At 42.3% G+C, this 16,411-nt stretch overlaps 1 protein-coding gene across 3 annotated transcripts in view; it reads left to right on the plus strand.

Moving 5' to 3' along the window:
* LOC306931686 (protocadherin-15-like) overlaps positions 1–16,411 on the plus strand; it is a gene marked incomplete at its 3' end in the record, with an annotated part of 360,480 nt that overhangs the window by 254,351 nt on the left and 89,718 nt on the right. For all 3 annotated transcript variants that reach the window (XM_079513231.1, XM_079513232.1, XM_079513233.1), the window contains one exon: positions 4,545–4,673. In XM_079513231.1, coding sequence (XP_079369357.1) covers positions 4,545–4,673 — 129 coding nt within the window. The remainder of the gene's footprint in view (positions 1–4,544; positions 4,674–16,411) is intronic.

Consider the following 16,411-nt stretch of genomic DNA (forward strand, 5'->3'; position numbering starts at 1 on the left):
CTTTAAAGGAGCGAGCGTTGTACGGGAGGTATTTATCTTGCCATGTGTCCTCTGGACATTTGCAATAACAAAAAGGTTTTCCAAGAAATCTAATTTGCAACCCATTTTCCAAACGCCCGCAGATTCATGAATGCCATATTGATTCTACTTGCTTGTTGAGATTTCACCACAGGAAATTCCTTCCATTCGTGCCATTCACCTTTTTTTTTTAACCCACAATTTTGTAACCCGTTTTTTCACCCGATACCAATTGCCTAAGATGTAATCCTGGGCACTACTCTCCCTCTGCCAACCTGAGGAGAGCCCCGAACTGAGCTCATGCTTCCTTCAATGCATGAGGAGTGAGCAGGCCGCTTCTTATGAACTGACAGGGGGGAGTTTCCCCGGGAGGACGTATGGCGTGAAAGGAACACGTTATTCCAACCAGTTCCTTTCCCCTCCATCAGGCTGACCAGATGGAGGCAGTATATACGGAGACCAGGATTATTGCATGTATATTTGTGAGGGTACCTACCCTAGGACAGGGGTTCTCAACGTTTTTGGCCGGGGACCCCCAGAGATGCTTTGGCAGTGTCTCAGGACCCCCGCTCCGCCCCCTCCCGGCCCCCAATATAAATTGACTGCTACAATAAACTTAATAATAGAGACAATACACCATAAATAAATACTGAAACCAGATAATCATTAGGGAAGGTGTATATGTGTACTATATGTAAACTCTTCATTTCCATTATTTTTTGGAAAATAATTTGGGGACCCCCCAACATAATTTGGCGACCCCCAGAGGGGTCGCGACCCACGGGTTGAGAACCCCTGACCTAGGGGACACGGGGATAACATGCAAACTCCACACAGAAATGCCCTTTCGCCAACCCCACCTTTCTGGTGATATTATTGTCCACTCATGTTGTCTGTATAGCCGTGACAAAAATGAAAATGTCCACCACAAACCATCACGGCGGTGACCCCTGACTGATGAGCAGGTGTGCAGCAGATAGTTCTGAACGTATTGGAGTTTATTGAGGAAGTCAATGTTCTTAGTTGCTGTCGGTCACTGCACACACATTACAACACCAGAGAGAATGTGTGCGTGCGTGCGTGCGTGCGTGCGTGCGTGCGCGTGTAGCTCGGAGCCCAGGTACAGTATAAGTAAGAAACCTCCTATGTCCATTTTTTAACTTTGTGTTTTTTCGGTAAATGAACGCCCTACTTGATCATACTACAGCGTCCCACAAAAGCATCAAAAGCACCAGATCCGTTCGTGCAGCTTGTAGATCTGCTACCTTTGAAACTTTTTGAATTTGAGTCCTGAAAAGTCACAGCTTTTGGTCATAATGAGGTTTCCACTCGTCAGAGACAATAGTGCTACTCTAAAAAGAGTGAACTCTGGCACTGCAGTGTAAATCACTATCCGCTGGTCTCCTCCCACGACACAGTAAGCTTAATTGAATGTTAATTGAGTTTTCGCTGAATACTAATAAACAGCTTCCATGTCGAAATGTGAACATGCCACGCCCTGCATCTGCCAGTACGTGTTCCATGCCTGAGTGAGATCTATTGGTCAAACCCCCCCATATGGCCGAGGGCATTTCCACCCACAACAGGCAGTCTCTCTTACTTGAGTATATAAAAATGCTAATAGATAGATTTGGGGGAAAGTGAAGAATTGGCTTCCTCGCTCCCTTCATAATGCCAAGGGTCAATTAATGCGTACACGTTCAGATCGATTGGTCAAACCCAGACAGATGTGTCCTCATTGTATAGTATACACATACAGCACAGTATCAGATAGGATAGTAGGATAACCAGAAACCTGATGGTTTAGAAAAATACTGAAACAGGTTAGTAGCCTACTAACCTCACGTCACCAGGCTTTCCACCTCGGAGGAAAGCCTGGTCTGTGTTATAAAATTTCCCTGTGAACCGGTCTAGGGCGGATGATATTGTTACGTCATGTTGTAGTCATTGTTTGTAGTCATCAGGCAGGAGCCATCTGGAACTTCCTTTCCCTCAAACCGGAAAAATAACAATAAAATGACTACAACATGACGTAGCGATATCATCCGCTCCCGACCGGATCATAAACCCGAAAAGCTAGTAGCCTACCACTGTAAAAGAAGAGGTCAATTCCACATACAACTTAACCGCCAACATTGCCAGCTAGTGGCTGAAATGGAACTCACAGATTGCCACCCGTTCACTTCAATGTTAGATCGTCTTAGTTTGAAAGCCGTTTTACCCGGAAACTGCGAGTCAGGAAGTGAAAAACTAAAGAAGAATCCAAGATATTACGATTCTAAAAACTGCGTTCCCATAGACAACATAAGCCAGCAGAATTTTCATTTCAGTTTTTTTTTATTATTATGTTTCATCGCACCGCAACCAGAGTGTTACAAGTGCATGCAGAACATAGTTGTGAACCGTAATCAATTGATATTAAAAAAGGCGTGAAAAGGCGATCTCGGCGCTGAGGGTGTTTGGACCAGAAGGCGTCAAAAGTGAATTTAGAGTGAGTTAAAAGTTCCAAGTAGAAGCCACGTCAACATAACTCTTCGCCAACTTAGACGATCATCTGTCACAACACACAGCTCTATTTTTTACCAGCTGCTATGCAATGCCAAGCTGAGTCTATCATCGATGTCCAAGCTAGTCTAGTAGTCCAGTTGGCTCTCCCATTGGCTGACATTGCTGTGCTAGTCCAGTTGGCTTTCTCATTGGCTAAACCGTGGTGTGCGTGCGTGCGTGCGTGCGTGCGTGCGTGCGTGCGTGCGTGCGTGCGTGCGTGCGTGCGTGCGTGCGTGCGTGCGTGCGTGCGTGCGTGCGCTGGGCGAACACGGAACTCAGTTCCACCTTAGAGAATTCTGGTTCCTACCTAAACTACTTTGCTGAAACTGACACAGAGGCAGTTATAGCGGACCCCCACAGATAATAACTAGAAAAAGTGCCCCTCGGGGCTATAATAGGCTAATGTGAAAAGGGTGCCATTTGTTCTTACGCCTTTGATGGCAATTGGATGATTTGAGACATTTTGTTCTATAACAGGCCAATGTGAAAAGGGTGGGATATATTCCTCAGCCTAGTATGAAAGTGCGTGAAAGACTTCACGTAAATTGTATGCTGTGTTCATGATTTGAGGCTTTTTGTTCAAAACGGGCCAATCCTGCAAAGCCAATGTTAGCCAATTAGGATGGAATATGAAATATCGGACAGATCCGTCTTGAGTACATGACTATAGAGATACTGTGTAACGATTTGCTGGATTTTTGGACAAAATATGGAGTATATCATAAAAATTGTTTTACAAAAGTCGGCCTCCTGGTGGCGCTATAACAGGCCGTTCTAGAAAATTGGGGCAGAGGTTCATCGTTGGCATCTAGGGAGTGTATGTGCAAAGTTTGGCATCGACCGGGTTAATGGTGCCGGAGATTAGCTGGTAACAGACGAACGGACAGACACACACACACACACGGACGGACAGACAGACACACGGAGGGGCGGAGTGCAAAACATACTCTCTCCCCATGCCTTCGGCCTGATGGAAACAATAATGCAGCTGGTAATTCATTGATTTAATCAACTCTTTGTTTTTTTACATTCGGTTCACGTCTCGGGTCAAAATAAGCGTTTCACTGAAAAACACTGGCAGTGGTGGAATAATTAATTAATACCTGGCAGTGAATCTGTTAAAAGTAATGCGTTCCCATATTTTTAAACATGCAAGCATCATGCAAGAGATATTTTGATCTTGCCAAATAACGAGAGGGGTGAAAAAAAAAGTGCCGTTAATTAAAGCACAGCTTGCTTCTTCTGTAGCGATGATTCTTGGCCTCGCACGCAGCGATTAATCACTGCATCCAACATCTGAAACTCAGGGAATAGTTTGGTCCAAATAAAATCCATCATTTCACAGGATTTCCTCCTCTTGTCAAGGTGGTTGAAGCAAGGTGGCAAAAAGATGAGCAGCCTCGAAAACTCCGGGGGCACTTGGTAACGACGTGCGCAATTAATTGCTCACAGCCTACCCAACATGCATAAAACAATTATAAGTAATAAGGGCACTGAGCAGGGCAAAGGTCAGAAGAACTGGTGCAGCGGTACCTGTGAGTGTCGGCCCACTTCAACAGCTGTCTTGACATGAAAACATTAAACACATTTCCTCACTGTCTGGCAGAAACCTAGCGTTCCCAAAACTGTTACTTTTGACCCATTAAAACCGGCAAAGCATTTTATTTTATTTTAATTTTTAAACACACATCTTCTTGGGGGTCCCTCCCTCCCTGGTATACAAAACGTTTTCAGATGGGGATCCGTGGCCAAATATATATCAATTTGGGCGTCCTTGACATGAAAAAAGTTAGGTTATATGTTCCCTCCACTGTTGTCTTTCATTTACCCCCAAATAAGTCCATGGCCCGATAGTTTGACACCACTGATCTAAAAAAAAAATGATAATGTGTCCTTGAATATGTGTTTTTTCTAGGCTTCGACCACCGCAGTGCTCATGGTGGTCACTGACGTTTAAATATGCCTTTGTTTTTTTCCAGACTTCGACCACCACAGTGCTCATGGTGGTCACTGACGTGAACGATAACGATCCCACCTTTGACCCCACGCGACCCACCAATCTGACGGTTGTAGAGGAGGAGGCAGGTGTGTTCGTTGGTCGAGTCACGGTGAGTAACCTAATTTATTTTTTACAGGTTGTTCGGGCAATACTGTGCCCGTACTAGCGATGGGACGATATGGTCAATGAATATGCTTTTGTTATTAACACTCGCATGGCGGCAGTAAGGCCACCTAGTATACACAGACGGACTTCAGACCTTTTTCCCCCCTGCTGTTTCATTGGCTCTCTCCCCCTCGGGGCTCCACACACTCCTCAAAGTCTCAAACGTGATTTCAAGTTTCACAATTAATCAACCCATGTTGATTATGCTCATCACGATGTTCATTGTGATAAAAAGGGATGGAAAAAAAAGCCAGAAACAAACTTTACACTGGTTCAATAGAAATGTTGAACAGCAGTTCAACATTAGTAATACCTTAGTAAATGCATTAGTAAAACCTTGCAGGCTTGTTCTGCAGCTTTCTACTCCGAGTCTCTCACGTATGAACTTCTCACCCGTCTGAGAAAACTAATTTTGGCTACTTGTATCCACGACGGATTAACAATATTCCCGTTATCAAGGTTGCCCAGTTCTAATCACCAGGCAGCAATTCCAGCATAATTGGTCTACATTGGTTTACTTTTAATCTGTTAAATTTAATGACCTCTTCCATTAAGGAAATTATTCCAAAATAAGCATTTCGGCTTCTTCCTTTTCTTGCACAATAACCTGTTTTCTCTTGATATGTATTGTTTCTTCACATTTAATACATCAATGAACTGAACTACATTGGGGCAGATTTGTCCCATGAAGCATCAGCAGCAGCCACCCCTGTTGACTGGTCCTGGTTCAGCTCTGCCGGGCAGCAAGACTTTTCTAATTACTGTCGTAGATTAATTGCTCTTGCTGTTTGACAGTGGATTAATCACAGAAGGATTCAGCCAGACATCCTGTGTGAGCATGCATATATGTGCCAGCTCAACGGGAGATACATGGGACATGCTTTGGTTCTGACTGCCTTTTTGTAAGCTCAACGGAGGTAGACGTTAGCCTTTTATTATTTTTGTTTAGTGTTCGTTGACGACACAAGCAAACAATCCGTGTCCACCTAAGTGTTTTTTCCCCCCTAGCTGAAAACAAAAATGTTCAAACTCTCAGTGTATCCAGACCTAGACGACTAGGCGCGACCAAAAATCGCTCACGGCAGGCGTCTCTTCCTGGTTTTTAGACAGCTGGTGGCTGGAAATGAAGCTCCACCCACGCAGGGAAAAGCCACGTGGGCAAAGCGTTTCGGTTTTCTGGCTGACACAGCTTTTCCCCTGTGTGGGTGGAGCTTCATTTCCAGCCACCAGCTGTCTTAAAAACCTCCAAGAGACGCCTGCCGTAAGGGAATTTGGTCGCGCCTAGTCGCCTAGGTCTGGATACACTCTGGGTGCCCACATCAAAATGGCAGACGTGAATGTGCAGCACAGCATAGACACTCAGTACCTTGACAGCAGGCAAATAATACATACAATTTTGGTGGTCCTTTACATGAAAAAGTTTGAGCATCACTTATATAGCAACATAATGTTTTCAGAAAACTAGAAGACATTTTTAAGCATCGGCCTTAGGTCTAAATGGGTTAACACCAGAGCAGCCATTATGTCACATTATACATTCTTCCACTGGAACATTCTGCACCTCCGCAACATCTGCGCTGGCTGTATGATGTCACACTAAAAACATAATCTTTCTCGGTCCAACGTGCCACTGTGCTGTGAGCAGTAGTGGTGGGCGAGACACAACAAGGCCATGCTGCGGCATTAGCATATTATTTGAATATGCATGCGGATCCAGAATGTCTAAATCAGTGGTAAAACCAATGTAGACCAACTGCACTGGAATTGCTGCCTGGTGCTTTTTGAGTGGTGCAACCATAGGGTGCAGCCACTGTGTGTGTGTGTGTGTGTGTGTGTGTGTGTGTGTGTGTGTGTGTGTGTGTGTGTGTGTGTGTGTGTGTGTGTGTGTGTGTGTGTGTGTGTGTGTGTGTGTGTGTGTGTGTGTGTGTGTGTGTGTGTGTGTGTGTGTGTGTGTGTGTGTGTGTGTGTGTGTGTGTGTGTGTGTGTGTGTGGTACCAACAGGTGACAAAGTGGCGCTGTTGAGCTTCACACTGTGCATGATGGGAAGCTGAGTTTTTTTGCTCCACTCACTTCAGACGGGTCTGATTTTTTCTTTCTTAACCACTTTTTCTAGGTTTCTCTCAACATTTAACTTTTCCCTGTTAAGGCTCTGGATTTTTGGTGGTGGGGTGACCACCGCTCCGGTGGTGAGTTGACCACCGGAGCTGAAATAACGTTGAGCGGTGGTGAGTAAAAACAGAGAGAAGGGCTGGGGCGGTGGCGGTGGTTTGCTCTTCACCGTGGCTCGTGACGTCAAGTTGTAGTTCGGTGGTCACCTCACCACCGAAAATCCAGACTATGAATAACGCTTTAAAAGTTTTTCCGTTTCCAACGTTTTTTTTTGCACCTTCATGCTCCCTAGACTCTAGGGAGCAAGTGGATGTGCACAGCATGTGTTTTGTTTGCATCCTCTGGGCAAGGGCGTAGATGAAGGATGAACCATACTTGATTTTATTGACACCATCATATTCTTCTAGCGCCACCCTTGGGCCAAATCTTCCACTTTAAGGGCTTTTTATTTTCTCTCTCTTCCGCCCGGAAAGCAAGGCTCTATAAGGATTGCACTGTTACTCAAAGTTCAATCAACTTTGGTATTTTTAGTTGTAGGAGCAGCACAACCTCTTGAGGCCCTTTGGGTTTCATTTTTGTTTTATTTTTCATCTTTTCTTTCATTTCTTTCCAATAAGAATGTAGCTAGCATCTCCAAGCTGGATCCAAGTGAATGTTAATGCTGTTGCTTTACTCCGGCCTATATCCTTGAACACATCTAGGCCTACAGTACATGCATATTATGAGAAAATGCTACTGCAGAATGGTTAATTACCCACCGGAACAATAATCAATGCAATCCATCCATTGTTAATGGGTCCAATTTATTCCCTGGATGGAGTGAAGGGTAGAAAAGGGGAAATTCTCACTTTTGCGCTTGGATGCCCTTCAGCTGTGTCTGGGAAAATATTGGCTTGTTTTGTTTTTTTGTTTGTGTCCTTGAGAAATTAGCATTAAATTGAGTTATTTGCAAAGTAGAGCAGTTTGTTGGTCCTATATTGTTCTAAACGCTTACTTTCCTTGAGTGATATGTAGTCCGGTATCAAAGACTAGTATTAAACTATACTGTCGATTATTATATATTTACAACCACAGCCTGGGCATTTATTTCACAGCATGGGCAGGCAGCACAAAAAGAACATTTCCTTCACTGAGCAACTTAAATATGATATTTTTTTTCGTAAACAAGAATTTCATTTTCAAGTTGTGTAAACAACGTACAGTAGTTGTATAAAAAAAGATCATTCTAAAGTCTCAAAACTCATTTTATCAGAATGTAATTTCAAATCATTTACACTATTTCAATCCATTGTTGTTGCCACTCGAAAGTCAGGTCTTTAAACTTTATTTGTGAAGCACAAGCAACAACCGTGGTTCAACTAAAGTGCTGTGCAGAAGAAGAGAAAAAGCACAATGGAAAGCATTTGCAGAATCATTTACATTTAAAGGGCATAGGCCAAAAACTAGGTTACAGCAACGGCCAGGAGCGCAAAGCACCAACAAACTAAGATATGGAGAACCGGGATGACGGAGGGCTCGTCTGAGGACAGCAGCAGCTGGTCAGCCAATCTCAGAGATCTAGTTAGTCTGGCGATGTACGAGGCAAGATGGGTTGGCGCCAGCCCACAAAACAAATAATACAAGTTTAAAAATAAATTCTAAAACACAACAGGAAGGCAATGGAGCAAGTCCAGGACCGGGGGGTGATGTTGTCATTGGTACCGGTGAGGAGACATGCAGCTGCATTCGGAACCAGCTGCAGGTGATGTAGTGATGCCTGGTCGATACCAGCATATAGAGAATTCCAGTAATCTGGTTTAGATTAAATAAAAGCATTAATTACGTATGAAATATTGCTTGATTCTATTTCATTCTTGGTCTATAGCAAATCTACAAACTAATTAATTTTAGTATTAAGTTATTTTATACTGCATTGCCCCATGCAGGCTGGAATCCACAGACAACACAGTCAAATCCTTAGTATAAATGTATCTCTAAAAGCGTAAAAGAAAAGTCAAATTAACACTCCGGGCGGTACTGTGTACCAAAGCGGCAGGCAGACAGATGCTGCCAGAGAAGATGACTGCATAGTCAGTGCAAACACATAATGCCATTAAGTAGCTTAATGCTAACCCCCGAGGCATTGTGGATTATCACTGTTGTCTTGAAATTGAATGGAAGCGTATCCCACCTGTTCTCCTTTTATATGCACACACATAAACACACTGGAGCGTTTCACCGTGCTGTCACACTCAGCAGCATAACTGCATGCATTGATATTCATCGCTGTTGTCAGGCAGAGTCAACCTTGTATCCATTTTGTTATTCGTAAATCAATGCCTTACTTGAGTGTGTGAAGAGTGTCAAAATTACCCGATCTACAAGCTCACAATTCACACCACTTTGCAATGTGTATACCTGCTATTTTTAAGGGGCCAAGCCTGAAGGGACTTTGGTCTCTTATTGTATTTGTCTGATTCTTTTCCTTCTTCCGCCAAAAATAGCAGTTCTGGCTTAACCGTGTAGGCAGTTTTCGCGAAACTTGCCAATATGGTGTCCTCATGCCAAACGGTGAGGCCACAAAGCCCACAACCATTGGCCAAAGGGTGGCGCTATAGCACTCAATTGAAAATGCAAACTTTGAACAGGCATAGCTCATGAACCATTTGACCGTCAGCAATAAAACTTTCGATACACCGTCTCCTCGTGCCGCTCAACTTTTGTGTCTATCTATCTCCTCCTGGGATCTTTGATCAAAATGCACAACATTTTCTTCATGTAAACTTTGGACCTATACGGACCAAAATTTTGGTTGATTTCTGTATATCAACAAATCAACAAAAAAAATAATCCAATAGTTTTCCATTGACTAAATCAATCCGTCTGATTAATGACTTAAACCTTGTATTATACTTTTTCTTGTAGATCTGCAAGTTACTTTTTTTCACAACATACCATAGAATCAAGCAATATTTCATACGTAATTAATGCTTTTATTTAATCTAAACCAGATTACTGGAATTCTCTATATGCTGGTATCGACCAGGCATCACTACATCACCTGCAGCTGGTGCCACGATTTTTTCCCACCCTAAAACATGATCATCAGGTATTATTATAATATAAGGAGGAAGAACTTGTTGCAAAAAGTGTACAGTATTTGTTAAAATCATGCTTTTATGTGGACACGCCCACCAGTTAATTAAGTATGCCTGGTTTGCCTGGTGGGTGGTGATGGGTGGTGATCCACCTGAACTGAAGCCGCACCCACAGCTGTAGTTGTATGATGAAGGGGGAGGGGTTAGGGGAAGGGCTGATAGTGTGATGTCACTATATTACTGTTTATTTCATTGGCCCGTTTTACTGTCAAGGGTTCAGCCTCCAGGAAGAAACCCTAAATACAAAGTTAATACACCATTGCACATAAAAACGACTCCAGGGTGTCTAATGAAGTAGTGTCACCTCATAGACACATGAAAAACTGGAAAAATACAAAAATTGTGGCACCTCATCTTTAAGAATTCCCAGCCCTATTACATGATGCTATAGAGTGCATCTCTCCATGCTGCAGTACTGTGAGCACGGGACAAATGGATTAGCATTCATGTCAACTGCACCATGAAAGCAGCATGCCATTCAGTCAGCTAATCAGAGATGCTACTGAGGCACAGTCTGAGTTATTAACAAAATTAAAAAAAAAAAAATTTAGGTTAAATGCGAACACTAGCCAGGGGGGGGGGGGGGGGGGGGGGGGGGGGGGTTTGAACATTCATAGGCGGTACATTGCCTATTCGCAAATTTGAGATAATCACAATTATTGACATTTTTAATCGTTTCCATGTTGAAAACATTAACAAAATAGCAAAAATGGATTAGATTACATAAATATTTGATTAAAATAATCTAATTAATTAGAGGTTTTGTATCAATTAATCAAAATTAATCACGTATCAATATTTGACTTGAGCAACTTTTTATTATATAATTTTTTTCTTTTGGTATGAGTGAATCAATAAGTGAGTTTTTTAAATCAAAATGTTCCATTCCCTGGGCTTAGCAAAGTGGTCTGATCAACTTATTTTGCATAGCATATTGAGTTGCTCACCCACTGCATGCATTTTGCATGGCATTTTTCCAGGTTGGAACAGAGTGCATTCTGGGATTGGTATTGGGCCATACATGAACGCGCTGGGCTGTTCATAGCATAGTGCACGTTCATGTATGTCATGTAGGTTTACACTCTATAACATACGACGAATTAGACCGTTCAGTCTTGTCAAAACTTGACTATTGTAACTCCCTCCTTACCGGCCTACCGGCATGTGCACTTAAGCCTCTCCAACTGATCCAAAATGCTGCAGCTCGCTTGGTCTTCAACCAGCCAAAATTCTCACACGTCTTCCCCCTTCTCCGCTCCCTCCATTGGCTCCCGGTCGCTGCCCGCACAGAATACAAAACTCTGATGCTGGCATTCAAAGCAACCAAAGGTATGGCTCCCCCATATCTTGCAAGTATGATCGAATCCTACAAACCCTCCCGGGCACTCAGATCAGCCAACGCGGGAAAGCTGGAAGTACCTTCACAAAAAACTCAGGGAAAACGCTCCACACGTCCCAAACTCTTCTCCCTTCTGGCTCCAAAACTATGGAATGCACTTCCCATTACAATCAGAACTGCAGACTCACTCCCAATCTTCCGCCATAGTCTGAAAACCCTGAGTAACTTTATGTAGACTTAGATAGCATTTTATACAGACTTATACAGACTTGCATTTTATGTAGTCATAGCACTTTATAGTACTGTATATATGTATAGTATGTATATAGTTTATATGTATAGTTTCATTATATAGATATTCCACTGTTACGCTCTTAGCTTACACATGTTTCATGATAACTACTTTTTATGTATGTGATGTATTGCCATGCTTTTTGTTTTTGCTTATTGTAAATCGCTCTGGATTAAGAGTGTCTGCTAAATGCCTAAATTGTAAATAGTGCCATGCATAGTGCCATGGCCCATAGTGCAATACCATCCTCGGCCACCATGTCCATTTCACTTTCAATGAAATGGACATGTTTCTTCTCGGTGGTCGGGCCAAGCCCCCAGTAAGGCTATCCAACGTTGAAGCTGCCACTACCTACTGGCAAAGTGGAACTGCAGCACACTGTGGCATGCAGCACTATTCTGGAAGGAACGAATAAGTGCTCTTTCAATAGCGTGGCCTAATGTGTGGTAACACTGTATTATTATTTAGCACACAGTGTGCTAAATAATACATAGTGACCGCATAATCATTGTATCACAGTTTATTATGGCTAAGTTTGGCTATAATTAATTCCAATCTTTGATTACAATTCACTAGTACACTGATTAAACGGCATTGAAAATAGTATGGTACATTTCTGTGAGCTTGTTTCTCCTTGAATGTGCATCTTTTAGGGGTGTGCCAATATATCAATATTGTGATAAATCGCAATACCACGATAAATAATCAATACACTGTTACAGATATAGTGATATATTGTTGATGAAATAAAATGGGCCCAACTTTACAATACATAAAACAAGTTTTGGTGATGAATACATGAAATCGGTCCAGGTTCATTGCATGTTATGCTCAGCACTTTAATGTGTCCATCTTATTTTATTTGTGTCTTGTCAATTGCATTTTCACTACATATTTTAGTGATGGATTGTTGTGGACAGACAACTTGTGGACAAGTTGCAATGTTGCAGTCAGTGTTTCACTGTTTGGATGAGGCAGGATTTGTGTACTTATTGGCCAGTTTGTGACGCAAAACAATCTTTTAAGATTTTGGAATAAATACATAATTAATTCCCGATTTTTGCTTTTTATGTTTACAGATATCGTGATATATCATTGCAATATAGTGAATATCACAATATATCAAATATCGTGATAGCATTGTTATCAAGGGCCTAATATCGCCACATATCGTACCTTGAGGTACCCATATCGTCCCACCCCTAGCATCATTGTCGTGGAAATAGATGTTCTACAAGCTCACAACGTGACGCGGCGTGTTTTGCCATAACGGCTATACAGCCAAGTATAAATTAAGCATTTTGTTGCTGTCAGGCAAAAACCACTTATCTCCATGTTTTAACGTTTTGTGTTTTTTGTTAATTAATACTTTCAGCGCCATTGCCGTCGATTAAAGTCAATTGAAGCCTAATTTTGATACTGACGCTTAACGCCATTGCCGACGGCCTTCGGCAATTGCGCTTTTATGGCGCGTTCGATTGCTCGAGCCATAATGCTACTCACGTTAGCCGGTTAGCTAGCTGTGTTGTTAGCACAGCACTGGATCGCCCATCTTAGATCGTCGTCGCCATAATAATCCATTCTATCCATTTCTTTCAATCGCCTGTATCTCCTATTCCTTGTCCCAGATGGCATTTTGGTCAAAACAGCGTTTCTTTGACGGCACAGATATGACGATCTGGAGCTCTGCAGAGCTCCGGTCTGGCTACAGATGGTAAACAAGGCCTGTCCGCTCTGTGTAGTTTCCTAGGTTATGACTACTGCTCATGGACCGGAAATGGCGGCTTTTCAAAATAAGAGCTCAAATTAAAAAAATGCTGGCGTGAATTAGATCCTAATTTTTCAATAAATGATAGCGGCCTAAGTGTTAATGACCTGTCTGTACATGAGTCACACTCATTGCATATCTCTGCAAGCTCGAAACGCGTCTCGAAGTGTCCCGTTTTGAGCGTGTAGATCTTGTATTTTGTGTTTAATATCACTCACTCATACAGTTACAGCATACAAGCAGCGAAATGTTGGTGTGTGAATAACAATACAATATGGCAACATATGATTTATACTGGAACAAATAAAACAAGAGAAATAAAACTGTAATAAGAAAAAAAATAACGATGCAGAATGCCTCTACTACTCTAACCGACTACAGGTTGAGGCTAATTGGCTCATAGTGTCCCTAGCTAGGAGACCCGGGTTCGAATCCCCAGCATTGCACATGCACCCAATTAAACCTTCAGTAAAAATAAAATAAACCAATATCATGTGTACTGTGTACAGTAGGCGTTAAGATCTGTTCACATGGAATATCTGAATAAAGCATAACTTTCAGCCATTTTTTATGCAAGAGGGTCGAATTAACTTTAAATTTTCCGAAAGGAGGAATGAAAGTGCTCTTTTTCGCGAGTCCAGGAAAGAACTGCCTCCAACCAAGCTTGCAGGGCAAAGTAGAACTATATCCTCAGTGGAATGCAGAAATATTCTAATTCATTAATTGATTCATTGGCTTTGAAATAATTGGATTGCAGCTCCAAAGCGTAGTGTGTGTGTGTGTGTGTGTGTGTGTGTGTGTGTGTGTGTGTGTGTGTGTGTGTGTGTGTGTGTGTGTGTGTGTGTGTGTGTGTGTGTGTGTGTGTGTGTGTGTGTGTGTGTGTGTGTGTGTGTGTGTGTGTGTGTGTGTGTGTGTGTGTGTGTACTCAGAAATAAATTTGCTGTACCGCAATGTAGAAATACTCCTGCATTAAAAAATGTACTCGAGTAAAGTACAAAAGTATTGGCATAAAAATATACCTCAAGTGAAAGTACCACCAGTCCCATCACTCGCAAGGCATCGCCATGCGTTGTGTATGCGTTGTTACTGATTATTTCCCATTGCTAATTCATTCTTTCAGATGTTTTACAGTGCAGACAGTGTGTACTTTCAGTCTGGAATATAAGTTTGTTTGAAATAAACCTAAAACATTAATGTGGACAAAATTAAACGCAATGATGAGTTTGCTAATAGAAATTGTGGAAAACATTAATTTGTAGGCTTGGTTCATTTTGGATTTCTGGAATGTCTAGGCTAGGCCATGCCAGTTTGCACATAGTCAACCATTTTTACTGTAAACACCACTATACTATATTTACAATTTTATCATGGATGGGTAGAGTTATGATTCCAGTTGCTTGTGCTCATACTGTATGTACTGTACCTGTAGGATGAGCAAGCCTCACCTCCAGCCCTGGTGCTTTTTACCCCATTTTTGTGCCCCCAATTTAGTCTTACTGTATGCCAATTATTTCCTTCCCACACACATTGCTGTGTGTTGAATCCTACTGACTCACCTGCCAGTGAGGAGCCCCCACTGCGAGGATGTGGAGCCTTCGTCCTACTCCTCCCTCCTAGATTTTGTTGACTAAAATGTATGTTGGCATGCTTTGATGGCAAAAAGATAGTCGATGAACATTTTTCGTCATAGTTTTAGTGGTCTCTGTGCGTGTAGTCTCCTACGGCTAGGATCTTACTGTTTGCCCAAATTGGTGTGTTGCTTTTTCATGTGTTTCTCAAAAGACTTCGTCGGGTCGATTGTGTCTCTAAATGTTTGTCATGCTGTGCTTGATATTCAAACAGGGAGCGGTCAGTTTGTTCTCTTATTATTCTCTTTCTGCCTCTGCTCCTTGTTGAGCTACATTTCCTCATCGCTGTCACGTAGAAAACCTTGCATGTCCAAAAGCTTTACCTTTTCCGAAAAAAGAGCCTGTGTTCCAATGTAGTTATTAGTTTGTCACAAGCTCTTGTTAATACATCCCATTGGTTCAATGTTTATACAATCCACACTTAACCACCTTAACTTTCACATCAAAATATGTATATAAAAAATGGTGTTTTTCCGTTTGGCAGGCGATTCAACAGAAGTCAAAAGCTTTATTAGAATGACACATATTTGTGTCAGTCATTTGATTTCAATGATGTGACTCTGGTCTCTCTCTCTCTCTCTCTCTCTCTCTCTCTCTCTCTCTCTCTCTCTCTCTCTCTCTCTCTCTCTCTCTCTCTCTCTCTTTCTCTCTCTCTCTCATGACATGACGCCACGTCCCACTAGAATCGATAAGAGAATTGCTAAGGCAAAACACATATTGATTTACGATTCTCCATAACTTTAGAATTGATTCTGTGATAGAATCGATCCCTCTCCCTAGTCCCCAACTAAACATGCTGAACTGCAGTTCGTTTTTAAACTCTCTCACACACACAACCACCCACACAACCACCCACACACACACACACACACACACACACACACACACAGTCTTTTAATTACAACAAAGCGCTTCAGCGACTGTTGGTGTGTGAATACGCACACGCGCACGTGCACACGCACGCACAGTCGCACACACACACACACACACACACACACACACACACACACACACACACACACACACACAACCCCGCAGGCATACCCAATGAGCTGTCATATCCACGAGGGATTAAGAATTTGTAAGGCAACAGACCCCCACCACCCTGTAGAACATCACAGGATGTTGCTCTTTTCAGCTCTCTGATGTGTTTTTTATTTATTTTCTTGTGAATAAAGAATAAAGTGCATTTCAGGACAGGATGTAGAATTCAAGGATTTCACCCTTTGATGAAACATCTGGCCTTTTGAACCTGGAAATGATTAGTTCCTGACAAAGACACTTAATTGCAACACGAAGAATAGAGGATGATATTTAAAAATGTGTGTGGGGGAATGTCAGCTTAGGAATGTTCAGTCACAGCAGTGTATCGGTGGGTTTGTCTGAATGCTGCATGCCTGCCCCGGCCC

Source organism: Electrona antarctica (assembly GCF_951216825.1).
Source record: "Electrona antarctica genome assembly, chromosome: 10".
Classification (NCBI taxonomy): domain Eukaryota; kingdom Metazoa; phylum Chordata; class Actinopteri; order Myctophiformes; family Myctophidae; genus Electrona; species Electrona antarctica.